Here is a 26,972-nt window from a genome sequence, read left to right as displayed (position 1 = left end):
TACTTTTGTTAGTTTTTTTTATTCTTCTTCTATTTATTTGTTAAACGTTATAATGAAAACCTGACTCAATTTAAAGAAGCACAGTTGTTACAGTTTGTGCAAATGCAGATATTACAAAGGATCTCAGAAAATTCCCACAGAGAGCAGAGTAGATATAAGATATGTAACCCAATTATCACTGAGCGATCACCAGCATCAACAGAGACAAAACAGGGATTGATGAGACAACAGAAAACAGGGCACTGCAGGCCAGGAATTGTGGCTAAGGGGTTAAAGGAACATTAATGTGAGTCACTAAAAGGCCTTTTGAGGCTATTCTATTTTTGTGAATAAATGTAATTCTAGAGTTCTTCTTTTCTCAGGGCAATGAATTCATTCCAAGTGAATCACTCGCTGTAGATGGTGCTTGACATCAAATGGCTTCACACAGTGCTGCCCATTATTTGTCCTGCAATGAATGGCATGGGACTTGGCATTTTTGAAATGGATGAGCACTTTATAGTGTTTGTAATTCTGCAGTATCCATAGCTACTTAAAAAGGAAAATTATGGGGTGTTTTGTACTTTCAGAGACCCAGTACACCCAGCTTCAAGGAACATGTAAAATTTTTCTTTTATTATAAGCAGTTTCCTCCCTCTAACAAGACCATAATGACCTCCCTGGTTAGGAAGGACCCAAGCTACAAATTGAATAGACCTAGACACAAAATGTATGCTAAAAGGAAGCTGATCATGCTGCCCACAACAGCCTCCCAGCAGACAACCACTATTTTTCTTGGGAATTGACTTTTTGTCATTGATTTTTTCAGTGCCACTACAAATTAGCACCATTTGTAGGACCATTGTGAACAGGCACTGGCACCAAGAAACTGTCCCAACAAGGTAAGTGTCAGCTACAAAGTTTTAGTTATACTTTGATGTTTTGCAATTAAAGGGTATCACAACCCAAATCATATTTGTAGAAAATCATGCCTATATTTTCTTTCCAACCTGACTTTTCAGTGAAAGACAACTACAAAAAAACCTTCTGAAAAAAACAAACACAAAAAACAATATTTTCACTAAGCTTCCTTATCTTTTTAATTATTTCTAGCCTTTTCCTATTATTCTGAATGATCTTGAAGTTTGAAAACTTACTTTTTGAAAAACCCCATACATTTTTTCCCTTGAATTCTGCTGGGTCTCACATTTCACAGAGCCTGCCTTCTAAACTAGGTTAGGAGACACACATCTCTGCTTGCAGACAGCAAGGTACCATGACATATGAAGTCCTTAGAAATTGAAAGAAGGTCAAAGGAATTTGCAGAGGAAAAGCTGCAAATCATGCAGTTGACTCCTGGCCCAAAAATGCATCACGCCACAATCACGGAATGAAATTGCTGGCTGTGTAAACAGTCATGGATAGCTGTGGCCACCATCATCCTATCCTTATTTTGTATGGGCTGAGTGGCTGCAACTATTTGCACACACCTGTCATTCCAAACACAGGAAAGTAGCCTAAACTGTTCATATATCATTACCCTGATGTAACAACCCATTCTATGAGAAAACAAAACATCACTATGAGTTTTCCAATGCTCTAATGGCTCTAAAAGTTAGGAATACAAAAGTTTCAATGTATGAAAACTCCTCTTTTTCAGCATATTATAGTAAAAAAAATCCAAATGGGGGGCTTGGAGTTTCATTAGCCATTTTTGCTTTGGTTTATTACTCCGGCATGATGATACAATAATTGTAGCTTTATTGACACCCCACAGCAACAGTTGATCAAGTGGGGCAGGCACAGACAAAAAACAAAAAAAATAATTCTGGTCGCCTGGTTTAGGAGATCTTGGAAAAGGAGAAACAAAATAATTACTGTACGTTTGGAGATCTAAACAACAATGCAGTGAGACACTACAGAAAAAGGATTAGATTAGATGCAAGTCCCCCTTTAATATGAACACAGCATGTAAGGCAAAAAGACAATTTCCCCAATACGCTTAATAAACTGGGCACCAAGACAAGTGGGGTTTGTTCACGGAGTGCCATCCATGAAGAGACTCTGCCAGGTCCTTCACATACGCCTTTGTTTATAGTTTGCTGATGTCAGACGAAGCACAATGTATCCAAATGACTAGTTCATGAGCGCCTTTTGTCTGTGTGCAACTTCCATGCTGCTGATGTAATGCACATTGCAGATCTCTCAAAGTCATTCAAAGTGCCAAAGTAAATTCAGAAACCACTATGGCATACAGAGGCGTGCAGAATGCTGATGCTGTGAGCTGCACCAAAAGGTACTTTGATGAGCTGTGTGGAAAATACATATAAGAAAACAAGAACAAGTGCTAAAGATACAATATTTAATTACATTGTATCCTATAAAACAGAAGCAACTTGTAAAAAATGATAGCTGTCATGACAAGTCAGCCAAGCAAAAGAACTAGCTGACCTAAATTCAAGCTGCCTTTAATTACATTCACAGTCGAGTATGATGAAGTTCCCATTTTTTAGCTTGAATTGACACATAATTTTTTTCACATAATATGGAGCATTTATTTTGGACATATTTTTTCATTTGTTTTTAGGCTTAAGCGTTTTTGCTTTAGCCAATGGGAATGTAGTTATTAGTAGGGATGCACTGAAATTTCGGGGGCCGAAACGATTCAGCCGAAAACACCTTTCGGCTGATATGAAAAAAAGCACAGATACAGGTGCCGAAAAAACCCCTGCCCCTCGCCGCCCACCCGCCATTACCGCCACCCCTCGATAGTTCTTAGCCTTACCTGAGAAGGATCAAACGATTCCGGCACTGGGCATAGAGATTAGTGAAGGAAAGATGGCGTGCACTCATCTCTATGCCCTTGGAGGACCAGAGCAATGTAACTTCCGGTTCCGGCCATTTTTTTAAGGCACTTAATCAATGGTTTTTTTTTGATCCAATGCTTTACATTACAGAGGAGAGATGTGGGGTCTTATTGACCCCATATCTCTCCATAAAGAGGACCAGGACCTGTCACTAATTATTTCAATCACAGGGGATGCGTGCATTTTTTGTGATAAGAATATAAGTGATTAAACATTTTTTTAAAGAGACAGTGCAAAAAAACAAAACATGAAGTAAATGTAAAAAAAAAGTTTAAAGTGCCCCTGTTCCCCCCCATGCTCGCACGTAGTGGCGAACGCATACGTAGGCCATGCCCACATATGTAAATGGTGTTCAAACCACACAGGTGAGGTATCGCCATGAACGTCAGAGCAAGAGCAATAATTCTCGCACTAGACCTCCTCTGCTAACTTGTAGAAATTTTGAAAGCATCACCCATGGAGATTTTTAAGTACCGCAGTTTAACGCCATTCCACGAGTGTGTGCAATTTTAAAGTATGACATGTTGGGTATCTATTTACTCGCCATAACATCCGCTTTCATATTGTACAAAGAAATTGGGGTATATATTGTTTTTTTTTGTTTTTTTTAATCAAAGTATTTTTTTCCAAAAATTTATATATTCATTTTTAAAAACTGTGCATTTCGGTTTCGGTTTTCGGCCAAGTGCATTTTGAAATTTTGGTTTTGGTTTTGGCACCAGAATTTTCATTTCAGGCGCCACTAGTTGCTAGTATCAAGAGGTTGTTTAGGTGCTGCCATTGAAGTCTACTGTGGTCATAAATGAGTGATCATGCTCCTCTACTTTTTTTGGAGCATTAGCACATGAACAGGCACAGCATAATAAAATCTTGTGTGAAGTATTGAAGTGATTCTGAAAACATGCCTCAAACTGCTCGAGTGTGAGTAGGGAGGCTGAGATTTTTGTAGTATTTTTTTTCTGGTGCCATTTTCTAAACGTGTATAGCATGCATCACTGGTGGTGAACTTTAGGTTCACCCTGGTGCATTAAAGCCCCACAAACTACTATCAGCAATACATACAAAAACAAATATGAAAGCCTACAATACTTACCTGAACCCATAGTCAAATGACAGGCCAGCTCCCAAGGTTTCTCTCTTCCTCACAGCAGAGCAGTTTTCTTCTTCTGGTGTCTATGTTGCTGCCTGGGTGATGTGGACACTTCCCACTGAAAGTCCAGCTTCAGTGTCCACTTGGGCTACAGAAAACTGCAAAGGAGTAATACCAAGAAGACCGTTCTGCGCTGTACTCAGACTTTACATTTGGATTACAAGTCTCTATTCCTGGAAGAGGTACCAGCGAGGGAAAAGTGAAGGAGGATCAAGGCGAGTCAAAAACAACTTTAAAAGCTTGAAATCACTGAACAATAGTAGCGGGAGTGGTGTGGATTTGAAGAGAACAAGGAAAATGTTCACCGGGAGATGGGCTTTAATTGTTTTATGGCATTCCTCTTTCTATCTCATACAGTTCCTTTGCATAGAAGAGGTTATAACATTTTTATTTCTCACTTTTTGTCACAGCTCTCCCTAAAAAACATCTGTGAAAAAAAACAACCTTGGCTTTCTTTATCTCTTCTTTCCCCACTAAAATGTTTATTTTTTTTCTATTGGATGACCACAGCCAGCAGAAAAAAAATTTGTTCCAGACAATGGGGAGTAAAATATTAGTCATTTTAGTCATGGAAATACCAGCCCATATGGAGGACTGTATATTTTCTCCAAAGCCAAGCTCTCTCTTATACTTCTGCTAGTTTTGGATAGAATGGGGAAAGGCAGCACAGTAGCTAAGTGGATGGAACTTCCGCCTGGCAGAATTAGGGTCATCAGTTCGAATTCCAACCATGGAACTACCTGCCTAGGGTCTGCTCGTTCTCCCTGTGCCTGCATGGGTTTCCTCCAGGTATTCCAGTTTCCTCCCACATTTCAAAGACATGCTGGTAGGTTAATTAGCTCCTGTCTAAATTGGCCCTAGTATGTGTATGTATAAATGGAAGTTAGGGACCTTATATTTTACTCTCCTTGAGGGCAGGGACTGATGCGAATGTGCAATATAGGTACAGCATTGAGTAAATTGATGGTGCTATAAAATACCTGGGAAAAAAAATCAACATGTTGAAGGTATGCAACCACTGACATGTTTTCAATTGCCACTAGACCCCCCCACCTTCCCCAACTGACATTTTCTCTTACTTCATGTCCAGGGGACAGCTTTCTACCTTCTGTAATGTATTCAAAACTAAAAACAAAAAGCTTTTGCCTTCAATAAATGCCTACTTTTATTGAAATTAGTCAAAACAAAGAAGGGACATACTAGCAAAATGTGCAGTGAATCAAAACAAGGCTGTGCAATATCCAGTTCTGGGGGAAATGAAAACCGGCCACTGACATTTCACAAGTGTCCACAATTAGAGTAGTATAGCATGTTCCAGTGGCCACAACGCATATTAGAGAGCATGCTTTATGGCAACAATAATAACAAATGGGGTCCACTGCTGGAGTATCTTAATATATCATTTGAGACTGGAGGAATGTTTTGCGATCGAACTTGAACTGAACAGGACCTTTTTTCACAAAGCCATTCACATTCAAGCGGATTGACCTCTCGGGTTAGAAGGAGATAATTATTACATAGAAGATTGCTCCAGTTGCTGTTCTCTGATAACATCTGGTATTTTCAGCTTTTGGTCACAGCTTATGTCGCCTGTGTAATAAATCTACAAACCAGACTGAACAGGCCATAGCGGAATAGTTCAGTGTGTGTTTTCTGCTACAGAGCACAGAACCATCAGGTAGATGTTTACCCATTTGCTGGAATACACCATAACAGAACTCTTGTGCTCCATTAACCCCCCCACACAAGGAGTTTGTGTCTTTATTTATTCTGCAGATTCCCTAACCAGCTCTGTGGTTTTAAAGCCAGTCATCTGACAGGCTCGTAAAAATGTGTTGAGCTATCTTGACTCACAGCACTGTCTCACTCTAGCACTGTTTCGTCTTCTTGTCTTTCATCAGATGTTTTCAGCTGCCTTCAAGGAGGAGCATATAGGCCACAATAAAGGAGACATGTTGAAGTACAAAGGATTGAAAGTTCCAAGGGATGCAATGGATGGTGCAAACTTTTCTTCTGTGCTCTGGTTATTGCTCACCATCAATTTGCTAAAATGGGAGGGCTAGAAATGACTAACTAAAACATTTAAACAGATATACGCAGGTGTTTCTAAGACCACTACAGACATATACAAGTAAGTCAGGGCCACGAAAAGAAAAAAAAAAATAGAGAAGTGGCCCCATAGGATTGTCACCCCTATCACCCATTTGCAGATCACATGTCAATTGTATACAATAGATGACTTCATCTCATGCCATTCATTGTATAAAATTGTGTTGTTGGCTTTGATTATTCAAAGCAGTCACATGGTACAGACAGTATAGTCCAATATAGGTAAAGCGCTGCTTAAATTGATGGCGCTATAAAATACCTGTGATAAAAATCAACATGTTGAAGGCATGTAACCCCTGCCAAGTTTTTAATTGCCACTGTGACTGTGAATTTCTGCATCCTCAGCTCTTTAGCTGTGAAATATTAAAAATTAGATCTATCAAAGCTGGACCATTGTAAGTTGAAAAGAATGTATTCCTGAAGCTCAGCTTTAAAGCCGGCCGAATTATGAAAGAATTTTCTTTCCAAAATCTTTTCGAAGAATTTTCGTTCAAATTTCACACCATTAGTGGGTCACAGAAACAGACGATTTTCATGTGACCATCGAATTTGAGTGATCGGGCATGTTGGAAATGTTTTGAAAAATGAACGAATTTCGAATCGATGGGAGAATCATGCAAGAAATATAAAGCTGTGACCTGGAATGAAAAGAAAATTCTTGGTCACAAAAATTCTTTTCTGTAGCAACATGAGTAGAAACTGAAGGGCTTAATTGGTTGAATTTCGAAATCTATGGTGGCACCATCGCATTACAAAATGCACAGAATTTCCGATTTTCCAAAAATTCGTTCGTAATTCGACCCATATATGGCCTGCATAAGGCACTCTTATTGTAATTGATCAAAAAGCTATGAAAACAAATCTGGCCCTGGCAAAAAATGTAACTAATATCAGAAAGCAACAGATCTGTTCACACTGGATTATGGGAACTGGGGACAAGGAACCTTGATCAACCTTTTTACCTGAAACTTTGAAAGCAGCCAGAAAAGAACAGCTCAAGTTCTTCATGGCAATATATTTATAATTGAGGCAAGATTGGTTGTGTGTAGGCTACTGTTCTGAAGAAACCAGCAGCAAGGAGCGCAATCTAAACATATGATCTGCTTTGTATACAGCTACTTTTTGTAGTTTTATCATAGTCATGCTTTAAAACAACCCCCACACACCAGATCCCACACTTAATAGTCCCTCCTCCCTAAAGACCTTCACTGTGAAGCCCATTGGAAGCCTCTTTATGAAAAGTCTCCCTGCCAGGCACGCACAGTAGAATCCCAATTACAAGGTTGGCCATTATTGGTCTCAATGGAGGATGTCCTTTCCATAGAATGTTGTGCTATCTGGCTGGGAGGCATTCAATGAAGAGACTGTGTGGTGTTCATCAGCCTGGACCACAGTGAAATCCTATGAGAAATGGGGACACGTAAATGTGGGATTTTTTTGGGGGGGGAGGCTCATTTTTTTTAAGTTATACAAAGTGCAAAATATGTAACAAGTAGGATGGGGAATATATGTAGTAGGTATCCTTAAAATAAAGAAAAACTTTTTAAACAGATACTTGAGTAAGTATTTACCTTTTTGGGAACATTCCAGTTTTCCAGTCTTGAAATGGATATTCCTCCAATATACCCGGCATGATTGGCGTAGGTAGTCTGGGTGATTTGCTATGTGGCAAGGTTCCCATGTGACTGAACATGTCAGTGGATCTAATGGAAATCCTGTCCTTCTTTTTACGAGGTAATGTACCATGGATACAAACATCCTGAAATGAATCAACCCGCCGCTCAGCAAGGGGGGATTTGCTGCTTAGAAGATCCATTGAAGATGTCAGTGGGAACTGATGGCTCGTTTGCACATTTCTATGGTAACTGGCAAATTTCCCAGCAGCCATCATTCTTCAGTCCTGACAAAAAAGAAGGAACAGAGAAGGTTTCAAAATCGTGGAGACAAAAAGACATAGCATACTTAACTTTCAAGAGAGAGGCTCTGTCAGGTGAAAGACTCTACATCTCTCCTCACAGACTGGCCTCTTGTGTTCACCTTGGAACGTGAGAGCTTTCCATTCAGAAGGCCTCTGTGACTTTGGCCACTTTCCATCAGTGTGAGAACTTACTCTCAACAAGGCCGTCATGCTTTTGGGACTGGGTTTTGTTTCCACGGTTGACAGATTATGTAATTGTTTTTAGATTGTGACCTTTACAGCCATTTTCTCAAAGTGAACACTTCCGTGTCAAACACTGCAACTTCAATAGAAAGAATTCTATCACCATTATAATTGTCTAACTTCTTCAAGCATGAAGGCTGAGCAGAACTACAAATTTATCATGGGGTCTCAAAGGGAGATTCAGGAACCCCAAATGATTCAAACTTTTATTCTGAATCCAAATAGCAAAACCAATTAAAGGCCCAAATATAAAAATTGGAGAGTTGTGATTAAGTCTCACAGCATTCAGCTTCCTTAACATTCTGAGTTGTACTATAAAATAAGCGCTATACATTTTACAGCTCGCAGCAGCAAAGCAGTTGAAAAAAGAAGTATGGGCTTTCTGTAAAAAAAAAAGCAAAAAACAACAAAAACAAAAAAACACATTTATAATCACCTAGGTGGATGCAGAATCGATTTGCATCTGTCCCTGTCCGGCTCTGCACTGAGAACTGAATGATCAAACACCAGTGATCGCTCACTTCTCCCCTCCACTATGAGCAGGGAGCCATGACTGTAACTCTGCTCTTTGCTCTGCCCCCCCAGCTCTCACTAGACTGCTGGAATGTGGAAGAGGTGGAAGTAGCTGGCTCAGGTTCTCAATGCATCACTGAGAATATGAGCCAGGTGCTGGTCCAGGTTTCCAAATCTTTTCAGAGTCTGGTCCGACTCTGTGACATCACAGGACTTCAGAACTAAAAAGTCCCAAAGCATAAAAGAGTGCTCCCAAGTTACGTTACAGCAAATTTGGTGACTTATACCTTGCTAGAGCATAGAGTTCATTTATTTTCAAAAACAAACCATACAAAATTTACAGTTACATAGTAAGGCTGGCTGAAAAAGACAAAAGTCCATCCAGTTCAACCATTAAAAAAAAAAAATGTGATCCGACGCTAATAATAACATCATGATGACTATAAGCACCTTAAAGACAACTTGTGCTTTGTCCATACAAGACAAAAGAAGAGATTTGCTTTAGGCTGGCCACACACTGTAGAAATTTTGTTCGGTCCCCAGTGGGTGGTCCAGCCAGCCTAGTTCCATTCGACAAAAGTCAATCATTTTGCTGAAGGCTCAAGCTGGGAATTTTCCATCTGAACAGTGGCTGCATCCAAGCAGAGCCAGCTGTCACAATACAATAGCTGCAATGGCAGATTATTCCCTCCGTGCTGTGTAGTGAATCTACATGGCACCTAGACAATTAGTATTTTCAGGAGATGATCAGTAATGGTCTACTACCTATTTCTATAAGTACCAGATTTCTCTAAGCTTTTGTGCCGAGTGCAAATAGCTGTCAAACTATGCTGTGAAAGAAGGGTAAAGAACTGGCATCTGTACACAAAGAAGAGATAGGAAAGCCTGTTTTTCATATGCTCCTACCCACTAAAGATCATGCAACAATGTCTGACTGCTTTATATAGACAGCTGGATGCAAGCAAACAGGCTGATTAGCAAAAAAAAAAAATTGCTTATGACTTGGTCACTGAAAATCAAAAGCAACAGATAGGAAATTACACTGATATGGAAAAGTGACATGGCAGCCCCACTGGGGCATTTATTCAGAACACACAAACCCTGCAGTTAGCAGGGGAACAAGCTTCACAGGCACAGATGATCCTTGTTTTGAATAGGCAGAAAAAAATTGTACATGCATGTAAGTTCTGGAAAGACCAAATCTATAGTTAAAGTATATGTAAACCCTCTCCTTGTAAAACAACCCATTCAATTTAATCACTTGCCCTCCATACGGATTTACCCCCTTCCTGACCAGACCATTTATTGCGTTGCTGCGCTGCGTTACTTTAACTGACAATTGCGAGGTCATGCAATGCTTCACCCAAATGAAATTTACATCCTTTTTTCCCACAAATAGAGCTTTCGTTCGGTGGTATTTGATCGCCTGTGTGGTTTTATTTTTTGTGCAATAAACAAAAAAAGACTGACAATTTAAAAAAAAAAAAACTATATTTTTGACTTTTTGCTTTTAAACATGTCCAATAAAAAATTTAAAAAATCTAATTTCATCATAAATTTAGGGCAAAATGTATTCTGCTACATGTTTTTGCAAAAAAAAAATTCAAATACGTGTAAATTAATTGGTTTACGCGAAAGTTATAGTATTTACAAATGTCCGTATATATACTGGAAATTGTTTTTTTTTTTTACTAGTAATGGCGGCGATCAGTGACTTATAGCGGGACTGCGGGGGTCATTCTGATACTGGGCGTAACTGACTTGGTGTCACTGACATCCACAGTGACACCAATACAGTGATCAGTGCTAATAAAAAGCACTGACACTGTAAGCAACTGTAAGCACACTGCTATGCTATGCAGAGCCATACAAAGCAGTGTGTAGGAGTTGACACGGGACAGAACCGTATTGTTTACATGCAGTTCTCTCCCCCATCGGTAATACTCTGCGATCACAGAGTGTCGGTGAATAATCACTGGGTGGGACCCAGTGATTGACAGGCGAGGCCGCGAATGGCGGCGCGGGTAGGGCACACCCCCTACCCAGAACTGCAAAATCATGTATATATACACGTGATTTTGTGCACCCGTGCCGCCCTGTAGCAGTATTTCTGCTATACGGCGAACGGGAAACAGTTACAATAGAAATGAAAGTCAAAACATTTTTGTATACACATAAAAACATTATAAATACCTTTTTTCCCCTTTAATATAAGTGATCACATAAACTCTGTTCTCAGCTGCATAAGAGCTGGGGGTGGATAAACTGCAGTACACTGACCGTACTAGTGAATGGCTATGCAGGAAGGGGAGGGGGTGTGGGCGTGCTAACACAAATTTGATCACTGGAGAAGGCGAGCAAGCCGAGTTCTTAGCACATTCTGAAAACTGACCGTGCTGTGCTCTCATGCCTAGTATGGTCAGTTTTTTTTATTGGAAAGCAGAGTGACTGGCAGGAATACCGGCGATTTCACACAAAGGAAATAATACAAAGAGAACAGGATACTTTGTCATACAAGAACATGGTACAGCAGCCATATATCAGGAATTTGAAATGTTGGGTTTACATATTCTTTAAAATGAACTCCTTTCGTGGAAATAAAAATAGCAAGAAAAAGAAAAAAAAATATTGTGTTTACAATTGTGACTCAAGTCATGTTGTAACTGGATGTTATTAAAAATGACCTTTCCTTTTCAGTCTACAGTTCTGTAATTTTCTGTAAAATGCAATGCAATGCAATATGGCTACACAGATGGTGTACAGAACGCCCCCTGAAAATGTAATTTCATGTGTGGGTGATTGGTTTACCGATTTTCCCAGTAGTCTGTGCTAAAATACAAGTCAGATTTTTGGCATCCCCTGCAACAAAAGTGTCATTTTTAGTGAGATACTCCCTATGGGAAATCATGTCTAAAGGGATGCAGACCCTGCCATCTTACTCATTAGATCCCTGCAGGTGCAGCAGCTGATTGATAATTATACAACCACTCCCATACAGATTCACTCTGCCCCTGGACCCAAACAGCTATTTCTTCAGAATAACAAAAAGGTAGGAATCTGCAACAAAGGTTATTACTATCCTTGCAATGTACATACAGTAGATCACCCAGAGGGGAATGTTTTTTTTTTTTGCAACAAAAGCGGAGTTACTCCTTAACTACACAATCCAGATATGCTGTTGGTACCAAAAAATCTGGATTGTCCAGATCAGGCAGAGTAGCGGATGGCTGTTAAAGATGAGGTCTTCTGCAACCCGAGACCCAGAAGTGTGGGGTGACCTGATCGATCTATAAACTAGTTGACAGTTACAATAAATACGACAAACACACAAGCTGGTTAAGTGTGTTTTTATTGAGCTACACGCAGTTATCATCATTCCTGATCACACAAGTCCTGGGAACAGGTCGCTCACCAGGCCTGCTGTATAAATATTTAGTATCTGGAATTTGATAAATGCCAAGGTGTTTGGAGTCTGTTGGTATCTTCTTCTCTGCGTAGTATGAAGAATCCTGTTTCTTAGCAGCTCTCTGGTAGCTGAGGAATGATATTAGAACATCAAAAAACCTATTGTGTCTTGTAATCTAGGCTAACATCTCAAAAGGAATACACACTCAGGAAACTTCAAAAGTCTTTTTAGTTTGTATAACAAGAGATAAACTTTTTTGTCCCAGAGAGAGAGAGAGAGGGGGGGGGGGGAAGAAAGGGCAAATAATGTTTTGTTAACGTCTTTAATACGGTGACCAAAGTTTAGGTCAACACAATCTTAATGAGATGACTAATCCACTATGAGAAGTCCAAAGAAGTGTAATTAGTTTACATGAAAGTTATAGCATTTACAAATGGCGGTATATATACACTGGAATTTTTTTTTTTACTAGTAATGGCGGCGATCAGCGACTTATAGCGGGACTGCGGGACAGCGGTGGGCATTCTGACACTGGGTGATTTTTGAATTTGTATGATCGGTGATGTGTTATGGCACTGACAACAATGAAATTATGAAAGTAACAGCCTGTAGTGGATACACCTGCTGGGCCCCTCCCACAGCTGTGTTCTCTATACTTGTGCAGGATGTCCGATCTTGTCTCTGCCCCCTCCTGTACTTATCTGCAGGCCTATAGAGGGTGGACCTGGCAGACTCCTCCCACAGCTGTGTTCTCTATACTTGTGCAGGATGTCCGATCTTGTCTCTGCCCCCTCCTGTACTTATCTGCAGGCCTATAGAGGGTGGACCTGGCAGACTCCTCCCACAGCTGTGTTCTCTATACTTGTGCAGGATGCCCAATTTTGTCTCTGCCCCCTCCTGTACTTATCTGCAGGTATATAGAGGGTGAACCTGGTGGGCCCCTCCCACAGCTCTGTTCTCTATACTTGTGCAGGATGCCCGATCTTGTCTCTGCCCCATCCTGTAACTATCTGCAGGCCTATAGTGGGTGGACCTGCTGGACTCCTCCCACAGCTCTATTCTCTGTACAGGCTATGTGCAGCAGAGTGATGATGTCACTGCTACCTTTACAAGGTAATAACTGGGGTTGCAAAGGCAATTTGTGTTCATGGATTTTTATCCTTTGTGATTATTAGGGAGTATCTTTGCATTCAAGTTTTTTTTGTGCCTGAAGGTCACCTTTAAACAGGACTTTATTCCTCACTGTCAGCAGTAAATTAAGTGGCAGGGCCAGAATGCTAACCTTTCCACCAGTTCATAAAACAATATACATTTCTATGAAAGGCCTTGGTCCACCTGGCCTGCCACAGACTGGGATAACAGTCAATCTCTCAGGTTAGAAAACATGCTTACATAGCGAATGTGTTCCCCTAACAAAAGGGTGCTGGCAACACCAGAATGGCTTACCGCCATCCCTCTTGATGTGCAAAAGCACATTTTCAGCCGTGCCAAATGCATGGGTTCATTGACCCACAACCCAGTCCTAGTACATGAACTTGGCTGAATCACGCAAGTCTACAACTATTTCTCAGTTCATACTAAATCAGCATATATATAAAATTCAACTTCAGTACATATCAAGCCTGTATGGATTTGTATGGATTGTTTTAAGTCTTTTTAAAAAACGTTTTTTAAAATCTGAGTGTAAGAAACATTATAAAAACTATTATAACACTATAAACTATTGTAACAAGTTTATATTCTACTAAACAATTATCCCATGGTCTTTGATAATGCCCTGGAGGAGAGGTGAAACGTGTCAACAGACATACTTCCGGTTTCCTATGTTGAGCGTGTGACGTCATATCCAGGTGAGTGGAGCGCACGCCGGTCAGTGCGTTCCAGGGTCATTTTGTACAAGCTTAGTGCTGATCTCTTACTCAGTGATGCCAGTTTGGTTTACTTTCTGGAATCTGTTTTACACTAGGAAGTCTGTTTTGGAGGATTTTGTCAATTGACGACTTATTTTAAGTTATAATGTGAGTAGATTGAGCACTACTTTATTCAATTAAAAGTCTTTGCAATATTGCACTATTGGTTCTCCTTTGTCTTCCTATATAACACATCGTTATGAGGGGAAATCCCTTTTGAAGTTGGATGTAAGGAAGCTCTTGTATATGGAGAAGGCTATGGAGAGGAAATTTTCCCAGGGAATTGGAGGCTAATATTGTATCCATAAAGTGCAATTTATTCTTATCTCTGGTGAGTGTGGAATACATCAGTATTCACAGGAAGGTGTGGATCCGTGGAGTCTTTTCTCTGTATTACACTTATCCTAATTTTTTGCAGCACTATTTGCATGTTTAAAGAGGACTTTCTTTGTTTTTGGTTTCATCACTTTTTGTATTTGGACACAAATTTTATAATTTTTTTCATTTTGGTGGTTTTGGACATTTGTTTTATAACCACAGAATTTATTATGATTTGTGTATAATTATTTGTTGATTCATTTCATGTTTTGCGCTGTTTTATTGTTTCACTAATTATCCCATGTGTTTTTCTGTGAACTAAGGACTCCATAGCTTTATGAATTTAGCAGGCCATCCTTGCTTTGATTAATTTTGTATGAAGACTATGTTCACTATGCAGATGATGTTGAAGACGTGCTGGCTAAGCGTCTTTCTGTTCTATTAGACAGCCTTTTGGACAGATTCAGTAGTATTCTAAATAGTAAATGTAAGGGACTCCTTTGTGTATATATATAAACATTTCCAGCTTTCTGTATGAATCGTTCACACCATGTGCAGTGGCCTGAAATTTTCTGCATTGAATCAGCAAAGGTCACTGTAAAGGCACATAGAAAACAATGGTTTCAATTGGCCATTCACACCACAATGTTTGTGGACATACCCTTAACACAAAGCAATGTAATGCCATATACATGAATGCAAGTAAATGTATCACAATGCAACTGAAAGTTAAAAAGAAAAATTCTTGTTAGTAATTTGACCCTTTCAGGTACCTGTGCATTTACAACCAGTGAAATTAAATGCATGCCATAAAAAAGCAATGTAATCCAATGCAATGCGCATGAAGATGCAGGTTAAATGCATATCAACACGCAAGCATTTTCGAAGCATTGAGGTAAGTACAGTATGGTGAGAAAGGACCCTTAGGCTCCATGTACACCGTAGCTGATCAACTGACGTTCAGGAGCTTTTCTGAGTTTTTTTCAGCAGCCGCCGAACTCTCCCTAATGTTTCCCTATGTGTCCATGTGCACATCATCGTTTACAGGCAGTTGAGTTTACAGTTGTTTTTTTGAACGCACCAAACTTGCGTTCAGGAGATTTTATCAGCGTTTCAAATGCCAAACGCTTGTAAACGCGGCTAACCATGTTTATAAGCGTTTGCATTTAGAAGCGTTTTTTAACTGTTCCATATCCAAATGCTGTCCAGAGCCTTTTTTCAACATTAGAATGATGCATGCAAAGCGTTTTCCATGTATTCAAATGGAACCGATACACCAGCGCAGTCAGTTGCAGGTTTCACGTGAAGGAAAAAATGGTAGAACGTGCCGCATTATGCTCATGATGGGATCCATAGTGAATACAACCAGAAAAGATAGGTCATCTCAACACATACTGCTCTCTCTGCTTCTGCTCTCTCTATTCCTCTCAAAATGTCTGAAATAGTTAACTTTTTACTGATTTTCAGTGCATTCTGGGCATTTGGAAGGTCTCCTGATGTTATCTTTAAAAAACGCTTCTAAACGTAAACGCATATAAACGTGGCATGCAAACGTGGCTAAACAGACTTTTTTTAACCTACATTTTCCAGCAGTCAATTTCCATCATTCAGAATTGTTTTCCAAACGTCCCGTGTACATGCAGCCTTAGTCATTCTATGATCTCAGGTGTTAGGTTGTGCTTTCAGATATTAAATGTAAGCCGGGGTTCACACTTGTGCGGTGTGGTATATCGCATGTGATTTGCACAGGAACCACACCACATTCCTGCGCAAATCACATTCGATTTGTGTGCGTGTGATCGGAACCGTACATTATGTATGGCTCTAACCGCACCGCACCTGCAGCAAAAACGTGCAGAACCCTTTTTTGGGTCCACACTAGAATTGGATCACATGGGTATTCACCCCTATGCGCTCCGATTCTTCACATAATAGCACCGCGTTTTGTGGAATGCTTTCGGGGTGTTGTTAACATACACACCCGCAGCGGTTCGCATGAACGGGGTGCGATTCTGGTGCGGTGCAGAATTCGCACAGAAAACGCTGTGAATTCTGTACCGCATCACTGTAAACCAGGGCTCAGTGGTAGTATTTACTCTGGTTCTTTTTTTACAATCATTTTGTGTATGTGTTGCATTTAACTTCCAAAGCTGAACATTATCTGCCTGGATACCAAACAACTGGCATGCAGTTGTTCCAGATCACATCTGCCATTTTTCTGGTTTATATAGAGGTCTGTTCAGAAAAGAAAAAAAAAAGCAGTGACAGCCACAGCAATCTAGTAAAGAGAACAGACAGCTGCACAAGGTAGATGCCAAAACTAAAGTGTATGAAGAGTCCAAACTTTTTTCAATAATTTTTGAACAGAGCAAGAAAGAGTCAAGCTCCTCATACACACTTAGATTTCTGTTGTTCAGCCCCGTGTCTCAATAGAATTCTCGTCTACATTTTCCCTCCTTAAAGCTCCATGCACACTGGCTTTAAAAAAAAACAAAAACCTCTGCTCCTAGAGGAGTTTAGCTTTTTGCCTGTAGAAGCAAGTAATATTATCCTGTGTATCCAAGTACATTAGGTCATTTACAGACATATTTAAGCTCAGTGTTTGAAGGCAGAAAAAAAAACACCCTTCTGTTTTGCATTTTTGATAGCACTTTTCTAGCAGAAAAAAATGCTAAATGCTCTTAAACACTAGTGCAACAAAAACCATTTAAAATTAGAATTTTTTCTGCCAAGGGCACTGGCGTTTTTTTAAACCAGTGTGTATGGACTCCCTATCTTAAAATGGACCTGCGCCAAGACAGATGGTGCAAAAAGGGCAATAAACAAAAGAAATTCCTGTTGGGTATGGACAGCTTTAAAAAGAGACCTTTGGGGTTAATTAAGAAAAAAAAGAAATAAAAAACAACATACTCACCTCTATGCTGCAGCATATCAGTGTAAAGCTGCAGCTGTCCCACATCAGCTATAAGCTGAGAACAGAGATCACAAGGCCACTGTTCTTGGACTGCTATGAGTGGAGAGCAGTGACTTAGTCACCGCTCTCTGCTTTGCTCTTCCAGCAGTCACTGGAGGACCAAGGTGAGGAGGAGACAGATGCAGCTGGCTCTCTCTCTCAACCTTACGATGGAGCCACCTGTCAATCAGGCAGCAAGGAGGATCCCAACAATATTATCGGGATCCTACCACAGCCTGGATTGGCTTCACCACAGCAGCTGATGGCAGGCTGTATCCAGTCCTGTCACCTACAAACGAAGTATGAACAAAAAGCTTTGGCCATACTTCGCATTTAAAGCTAAATTCCAGGTATGAAAATTTTTAGTTATATTGGTCCAGTTTGGACCAATATAAGTATTCATGTGCCATTCCTTGTGGATACTCCATTAGCTTTGTGGTCCTATGCCAAGCAGCTGCCCTGCTGCTGGTGAACACGAGGTTACTTACTTGACATGGGCACCATTCAGACAGCCATTTGGGAACAGGTTGCATTTTCTCATTGAATGGAATGCGTACTGTGAACAAGGTGGAGGAAGGGGGACAGTGATGGAAACTAGCAGTGCTCACCGTAGTAGCGGCAGTGGCCTATTTAGGTTTAGTGCTGCCCTAGGCAATGCAAAAATCCCCCCCCCCTTCCCCGCAGAGAGAGCCTGACACTGACCAACAACACCCCTGCCCTCTCAAGATCAGCTACCACCACAACCCCGCCCCCCATGCACTAGCAAAACAACCCCCCCACACCCCCCTCGGACAGTCACCTTCATCCCTGGTTCAAACTGGTGTGGTGCGGAATTCTCAGCATTGTGTGAATTCCGCACCGCATCAGAATCGCACCCCGTTTATGCGAACCGCTGCGGGTGTGTATGTTAAGTTATCAACACCCTAAAAGCAGTCAGCAAAACGCGGTGCGATGTGCAGAATTGGATCACATAGGTGTGAATACCCATGCAATCTAATTGTAGTGTGGACCAAAAAAAGGATCCTGAACATTTTTGGTGTGGGTGCGGTGCGATTAGAGACATACGTAATGTATGGCTCCAATGGCACCGCACACAAATCGCATGTGATTCCCACAGGAATGCGGTGCATTTCCTGTGCGAATGACATGCGATATACCGCACTGCATATATGTAAACCTAAGCTCACCGCTCCGGACATCCCTGGGAAGGAGAGTCAGGCTCTGCATACATCGTCAAGCAGCCCGCAGCCTCTCTTGGATCCCACCTGCTCCCCATGCCACGTGTGTCCCTTCTTCCAGGTGGCAGTGCTGCCCCCCTGAAATATGTTACCCAAGGCAAATGCCTTGTTTGCCTTGTGGTAAATACACCCCTGAGTAGCGATGCCTACTACAGTGATTTCCAGCTTCCATGGGTATCCCACAGGTCTGACACATGAATACTGGTCCAAACTTAACCAATTTAATTATGCAAAAATATGCATACCTGAAATTCAGCTATAAAACTCATCTGTTTATTATTTGCTGTCCTGTCACTTTCCGTACCAGAGATACAACAGGAAGTGAGAGGAAATCCCTATCATTCTCAGACAGTTGTCATCAGAACAGCTGTCCCTGCTGGAAGATTTTCCTTCACCTCCTGTTCTGGTGACAACTGTGCAGGGTCAGGTATAGCAATAAAAACCTGACAGGGGTTCTTTAAAAAAAAAACAAAAAAAAGAAAAAAAAAAACAAAAACACGCTTTTGCCATATATACATGTTAAAATTTGACCCATTCAAAAGACAAAAATGTAATATTTAACTGAATTGAACCTTTAACATTCAGCTCAAGGACACAACAACCTAATGCAAAGTTCTGAACCTGCTGTAAAATTCCAAGAATCTGAATTTGAGGGAGCGTGTTTGAATGTGAAAGTATATTACTCAAGTCGCTAGTGACAGCTGCACACTTTCAACCTGGTCTTTGGAAGTTCACAGCTGTGTTGGTTAACAGATCAGGTCAGGAAAAGAAGAAAAGTTTACTGAAATGACTCTCACTATCCAGAAAATAAACCATTTATCTCCTAATAACGTCCATACTGTGATAATATAAACTGCTGCAGTGCATTCTCAGTATAGGCACACATTTGTGTAATCAAGTTGTATTATCAAATAATGACAAATACATTAGAACCAGAAACTAAATCTCCTGTGCTCTGAGACCCAGATAGGTGGCGGATAGATGGAACCAGAACTGGAAAAATTCGACCACCAGTGCACATAGGGTTGTGCAGCGCCAAACAAGGCTGGGGAAGCCCGACCAGTACTGCAAAGCGAAACAAAACAAAAAGCGCACCAACCTTGCGCATTACCTCAGTAACCAAATTTTATTCAATACAAAATTATACTCGCAAACAGCGAAGTAATTCAAGCATGTAAGTCCTCAAAGGGACTTGAACATTAAGCAGCCTTCATAGGGGTAGAAACTCAGAACAGCTGACGCGTTTCGAAGGGCATCCCTTCTTCAGAGCAAAATTTTGAAAAAAAAAATAATTTTTTTACTTTTTGCTATAAAACATATCCAATAAAAATTAAAAAAAAAAATGTAATTTCTTCATAAATGTAGGCCAATATGTGTTCTGCTACATATTTTTGGTTAAAAAAATTCCAATAAGCATATATTGATTGGTTTGTGTAAAAGTTATAACGTCTACAAACTATGGTATATACTGGATTTTTTTTTTATTACTAGTAATGGCAGCAATCAGTGACTTATAGCGGGACTGCAATATTGCAGCGGATAATCTGACACTAGCATTTTGTAGGGACCAGTGACACTAATACAGTGACCAGTGCTAAAAATATACAAGGTCACTGTATCAATGGCACTGGCTTGGAAGGGGTTCAACATCTAGGGAGATCAAAGGGTTAACTATGTGCATAACCACAGTTTTTGTGTACACAGTATGGCAATTTTACTAGGCAATCTGCTGGATTTTTTTCTCCGTGCTTTGCAGGGAAAGGAAATACAGCAGATTGCTGCTGACGGGACACAGCTCTGCCTTGTTTACATAGGCAGAGCTGTGTCCTGTCACTCTCCTCGCTGATCAACGGGTGCCGACGCTCATCCATTGGCCAGCACCTGTCGATTAGTTTCTGCTGTGACTAATCACAGCAGAAGTGGTGTGCCCCCTATACCAGGAAGTGCAAAATCACATATATATATATATATATATATATATATATATATATATATATACACACACATACATACACATATATATATATATATATATATATATATATATATATATACACATATATATACACACATATATATATACAGTCATGGCCGAAATTGTTGGCACCCTTGATATTTCTCCAGGAAATCATGTATTTCTCACGAAACGTATTGCATTAACACATGTTTTGCTATACACATGTTTATTCCCTTTGTGTGTATTGGGACAAAACAAAAAAAGGGAGGAAAGAAAGCAAATTCGACATAATGTCACACAAACCTCCAAAAATGGGCTGGACAAAAGTATTGGCACCCTTTCACAACTGCGGATAAATAAGAATGTTACAAGCATGTGATGCTCCTGTAAACTCACCTGGGGCAAGTAACAGGTGTGGGCAATATAGAAATCACACCTGAAAGCAGATAAAAAGGAGAGACATTCACTTAACCTTTGCATTGTGTGTCTGTCTGTGCCACACTAAGCATGGACAACAGAAAGAGGAGACGAGAACTGTCTGAGGACCTGAGAACCAAAATTGTGGCAAAATATCAACAATCTCAAGGTTACAAGTCCATCTCCAGAGAACTAGATTTGCCTTTGTCCACAGTGCGCAACATTATCAAGAAGTTTGCAACCCATGGCACTGTAGCTAATCTCCCTGGTCGTGGACGGATGAGGAAAATTGATGAAAGATTGCAACGCAGAATAGTCCGGATGGTGGATAAGCAGCCCCAAACATGTTCCAAAGACATTCAAGCTGTCCTGCAGGCTCAGGGAGCATCAGTGTCAGCGCGAACTATCCGTCGACATTTAAATGAAATGAAACGCTATGGCAGGAGACCCAGGAGGACCCCACTGCTGACACAGAGACATAAAAAAGCAAGACTACAGTTTGCCAAAATGTACTTGAGTAAGCCAAAAGCCTTCTGGGAAAACGTCTTGTGGACAGATGAGACCAAGATAGAGCTTTTCGGTAAAGCACATCATTCTACTGTTTACCGAAAACGGAATGAGGCCTACAAAGAACAAAACACAGTACCTACGGTAAAATATGGTGGAGGTTCAATGATGTTTTGGGGTTGTTTTGCTGCCTCTGGCACTGGGTGCCTTGACTGTGTGCAAGGCATCATGAAATCTGAGGATTACCAAAGGATTTTGGGTCGCACTGTAGGGCCCAGTGTCAGAAAGCTGGGTTTGCGTCCAAGATCCTGGGTCTTCCAGCAGGACAATGACCCCAAACATACGTCAAAAAGCACTCAGAAATGGATGGCAAAGAAGCGCTGGAGAGTTCTGAAGTGGCCAGCAATGAGCCCAGATCTAAATCCCATTGAACACCTGTGGAGAGATCTTAAAATTGCTGTTGGGAAAAGGTGTCCTTCCAATAAGAGAGACCTGGAGCTGTTTGCAAAGGAAGAGTGGTCCAAAATTCCGGGTGAGAGGTGTCAGAAGCTTATTGATGGTTATAGGAAGCGACTGATTTCAGTTATGTTTTCCAAAGGGTGTGCAACCAAATATTAAGTTAAGGGTGCCAATACTTTTGTCCAGCCCATTTTTGGGGTTTTGTGTGACATTATGTCATATTTGCTTTTCTGCCTCTGTTTTATATTTGTTCCAATACATACAAAGGGAATAAACATGTGTATAGCAAAACATGTGTTAATGCAATACCTTTTTTGTGTGAAATACTTGATTTTCAGGAAAAATATCAAGGGTGCCAACAATTTCGGCCATGACTGTATACACACACACACATACACATATATATATATATATACACACATATATATATATATATACACATATATATATATATATATATATATATATATATACACACACACACACATATATATATATATATATATATATATATATATATATATATATGTATATACATATATACACACACATATGATTTTGCACAGAACGGCTGCCCTGTAGAAGTACATCTGCTATAGGGCAGTCGCTGCCAGCTGACGTCACTCAGCTGGTTCAGATTAGGGAAAGATCCCAACTTTAAGTCAGGATCCATCCCAGAGTCTGAAGCAAAACCTGGCTCAGCCTCTCAGCGAGCCACTGAGAGCCTGGGCCAGCCGCTCACTCCCCCTCCACAGCCCAGGGCTCCAGTCAGCGCTGGGGGGGGGCGGTAGTGCAAACAGCGGTGACTGCCAGTCACCGCTCTCTGCTTAGAGCGGCTATGAGAACTCAGCGATCAACAGTCATGTGATTGCTGAGTTCTCACACTTACAGCCGGCGGGGGACACATGCAACATCGGGCCAATGCTGCATCCACCTAGGTTAGTATAAATAGGGGGGAAAAAAGGCTCTACTTCTCTTTTAGGTAAAATAAAAAAACATGTTATACTCACCTGCTCTGTGCAATGGTATTGCAGAGAGCAGCCCCAAACCTCCTCTTCTGGAGTCCCCTGCCAGCAATCTTGGCCCCTCTTCTCTCTGTGCCCCCATAACAAGCCTCTTGCTATGTGGCAAACAGTGCGTGGTCGTTCTCGACCAGGCTGTGTGTCTATGGAGCTGCACTCCACAAGGAGGGGGGGGGGGGGGGGGTGGACAACAAGCTGTAAAATGAATTTTACCTTAAAATGGTTGTAAACTCTTACATATACCCAGTGGAGTGACTGGCGTCAGGTCATACACATATTAAACAAATCCTCCTGCATAAGTTATATCTGTCTATTTGCAGCCTTCTCTTCTCTAAACTAATTCAAAGTCCAGAATTTAGAAAGCTTGTCTGAGAGTTCAGAAAAAGGGGGCAGGGAGCTGAAATTACACTCTGCAGAGCTCGGTGAGGAGAGCTGAGAGTTGATTGGAGGGAAGAGACACACCCCCTCCAAACAGCTCACAGGAACATAGCTGAGGCTGTAAAATCTGCTGGAGGTCCCTCCCCTGTCACCATTTTTATCTTGGTGTCAGGAAAACATGTCAGAAGGGATTCATGCTGATAGCAGAGGAACAAAGCAGCACACAGAAATGACACCATGAATATGCTTTGTTCATATTTCCTGTCTTCCTGTCTGAGGTTTACAGCCGCATAATGCAGGGAATGCATTAAGATAAAAAAAGTTTTGGCTTTAGAAACCCCTTTAACTCCAACCTTTGGCTGAGCCAGACCTACAGTATAATACTAGGAGGGAATTAGGAATCTTCCTAACTTAGAGTTAGTACTCTAGAACTGGTTATGTTCAAACAGATCTGCCCCCAGGCTGTACACGCTTCATTTTAAATAAAAATATAAAGTATACAGTATAAGTGCATCTCAGACATTCTATAAAGAAAAAAAGTGTCAGCACTATATAAGCAGACCTGAATTTTAATTAATAAAATAATAATTTTATGACTGTACGCTTACAATGAAGACAAATACTGTAAATCAGATAAATATAGGGCTGCCATTGCAGACGACCTTCTAAAAAGTGCTAGCTGCCTGTCTGTGTTGTGATGCAATAACTCCAACTGATTCACTGATCAAGCCATTGCCCTGTAACTAGTATACAGATCTGGTGTTCTGTCTGACTTTGCTTATTGTATGCTGGTTCCATGACTCAGAAATAATAAAAGCCGGAGGCAGGCAGGCTCCTAAGACTTTCTTTTAAAGAAGTTGGTAATAGCAGCCTACATATTGCTATTAGTATCAGTGCTCTGTAATTATTATACATGATTTATATAGCGCCAACAGTTTGCGCACCGCTCTACAAAATGAAGGTAGACATTACAGTTACAATACAATTTGGTACAAGAGGAAACAGAGGGCCCTGCTCAGCAGAGCTTACAATCTAGGAGATAAAAACATTCAGCTGAATACACAATGTGAAACTTTGCTAATGATGTCTAGATATCTAAATGTCTCTAAAAATACAGATGAAGCTATCCTATTAAGCTGTGTTGGACAAATAGTGATTTTTTCTGTTGGAATAGCAAGTGTCGACAGGCAAAATTTTGTCAGGGGAAGTCCAATAAAAAAAAATAGATTCAGATGAGTAGACATACAATGAAAACAAGCTGCCATAGTAGACACATACAGTATAGGGGTTTATGTGCAACCGATTTATCTGTAAAGAACTGTGTCAAGCTGATTTCTAGAAGTTTTGCAAATTCCTTTTCCTTCCTTGACAATCAGCATATCTAATCTCCATATCCTGCAGACTAAATGCAGCCATGTCTAGGCTGTTTGTTTAGTTACACCTAAAAGCTAGACCCTTTCAGATCCCCTCAAAGGCAGGAAAAGCAGATGCTGGTGACATTAGTGCTTGTGAAGTGAGATGAAACAAATAACTGTGACCGCCGCACGTGGCCCAACAAACGCAACATTGCTCAACAACACGCTAATCTGAGGACAGGCAGATTGTTATTTACATTGGCTTCTTTATCTAAGAGCACAGTCCAAAAGGGACACCAATGTTCAGCAGACCAATAATAGCTTTGTAAAGTTAGGTCTATGACACCGCGCAGCCAGACCTTCCAGGCTTTGCCAAAGATTGTGAGGGGGGCAGATAGGTGATCATTGGATGACCAGACCTGGGCAATCAACTCAACTTTCATGAGGTTCATTCAGGTGCTCATAGGATGCCCAGAGCTGTCAGGCTTGGCCAAGGCTCGTGAGGGGGCCAGATAGGTGATCATAGGATGACCAGACCTGGGCAATCAACTCAACCTCTATGAGGTCCATTCAGGTGATCACAGGATGCCTAGAGCTGTCAGGCTTGGCCAAAGATCAAGGCAAATTAGCTAAACTGATTAACATAAAACGGCCAGACAGGTGATCATATGGGGACCAAATCTCTCCGGCTTGGCTAAGGCCCTGTACACACAATGAGAATATGGGACGAATGATCATCCGTTTTTTTTTTGGGGGGGGGGGGCGGTTTGCATGCTAGTCTTATAACGAAAGTGAAGAGGTTATTAAAGTTACAAAAATTCTTGTACGACAGAATAAAAATTCAAAAGTGATAATGTATTGTATCGTATTTTCAGGACAAAAACTATAAAGCTTAACCGAACAGTTTTTGTGCTTGTATCTTTGAATAATTGCAGACAAAAGATGTGTACTAACAATCAGATTATCGTACAATCACTTTGAAAGCGGTATTTTTTGTACAATTTTCTTATCATGTGTACTATGCTTAAGGCTCCATTCACACTTGTGTGACTTCAAAATCATGCATTTTCCATTCTAACATTACAGTGAGACTTGATGCGACTTTGGGTGAGTGGGACTTTGGATGGGCTTGGCCAGCTGTGAGACAGCAGATCATGTGGTTGTTTGTGCTCTACTCTATGTATATCATTCAGGTGTGAATTTCATGTGATTTTGGAGGGTTTATATTGAAGTCTATAGCCCTCAAGTTGCCTGAAAGTTGGACCAAAGGAGTGCAGGAACTACTTTCAAGTCGCTGCAAATTGAAGTTGCACAGATATGAATGGGTACTCATTGGGAAACATGGTGTGTGACTTGCCATGCAACTTTGGACCCCAAAATCGCACAACTGTGAATGGGCTCTAAAGATCTGAACAATCAGCTAAATGTATGATAAACGTGAAGGGGCAAGACAGATGATCATAGGATGATCACATACACTCTTACATGGAATCGCTGTATGTTACACCTGCCATAGGTGTTAATACAGTAGCAGCTTTCAAGTGATTTTAAAGCTTAGGTTTTTTTTTTCCCCAAGTAACAAGCATGTTATACTTATCTGCAGCCCCAATCCCTCCTCATCTCAGGTCCCCCACCAACACTGTCTGCTCCTCCACCCTGCCAAGTGCCCCATAGCAAACGTCTTGTGCATGCGCTGTATATTCATTGATACACAGAGCATGGCTTGGCCAATCCCTTCCCGACTGGCTTTCATTGACAGCAGAAGGAGCCAATGGCCTCTCTGTCAAATGAGGACAGAGCCAAATAAGCCACTGCACTCGTGCACATTGCTGGATCAAGATCAGGGTCAAGTAAGTATAAAGTGGAGCGGGGGGAAGAGGGTAGCGGAAGCAATACACTGAAGGTTTTTCTTATCTTAACACAGAGAATGCAGGTAAAAAGGTTAAAGTGATACTAAACCCCGGAACCTGCATTCGCTATATCTGATCTCCCACAGTACACAGAACTAGGAAATGCAATTATTTTAGTAAATATAAACTGCTAAATACCTTTTCTCATCAGCAGTAAGAGCACTCCCGTGACTTCAGCAGAGCACGGGTTAAAGCTGGTAGGCGTTTTCTTTCTGCTCCAGGAGCTTGTGAAACCTCTGACTCTCTGTCGGGACAGTGCTGATTGGCCCTGTGCTGATCACATGCACCTTCCCAAGAAAAAAAAAAACCTTTCCAGCAATATACACCAAACTGAGCATGTGCATGTGACCACGGGTTCAGTCT

General features: G+C 40.9%; 1 protein-coding gene across 1 annotated transcript in view; it reads right to left on the bottom strand.

Moving 5' to 3' along the window:
* Positions 1-26,972, bottom strand: part of BCAR3 (BCAR3 adaptor protein, NSP family member) — a 176,220-nt gene that overhangs the window by 131,169 nt on the left and 18,079 nt on the right. Inside the window, exon 2 of the mRNA XM_089677301.1 lies at positions 7,677-8,005. Coding sequence (XP_089533427.1) covers positions 7,677-7,996 — 320 coding nt within the window. The 5' untranslated portion in view covers positions 7,997-8,005. The remainder of the gene's footprint in view (positions 1-7,676; positions 8,006-26,972) is intronic.

Source organism: Staurois parvus, unplaced genomic scaffold (genome assembly GCF_062004578.1).
Source record: "Staurois parvus isolate SC_StPar_1 unplaced genomic scaffold, SC_StPar_1.0 ptg000183l, whole genome shotgun sequence".
In the NCBI taxonomy this organism is placed as follows: Eukaryota; Metazoa; Chordata; class Amphibia; order Anura; family Ranidae; genus Staurois; species Staurois parvus.
The sequence above is the reverse complement of the archived record's forward strand: the minus strand, read 5'-3'. Positions and strand labels throughout refer to the sequence as shown.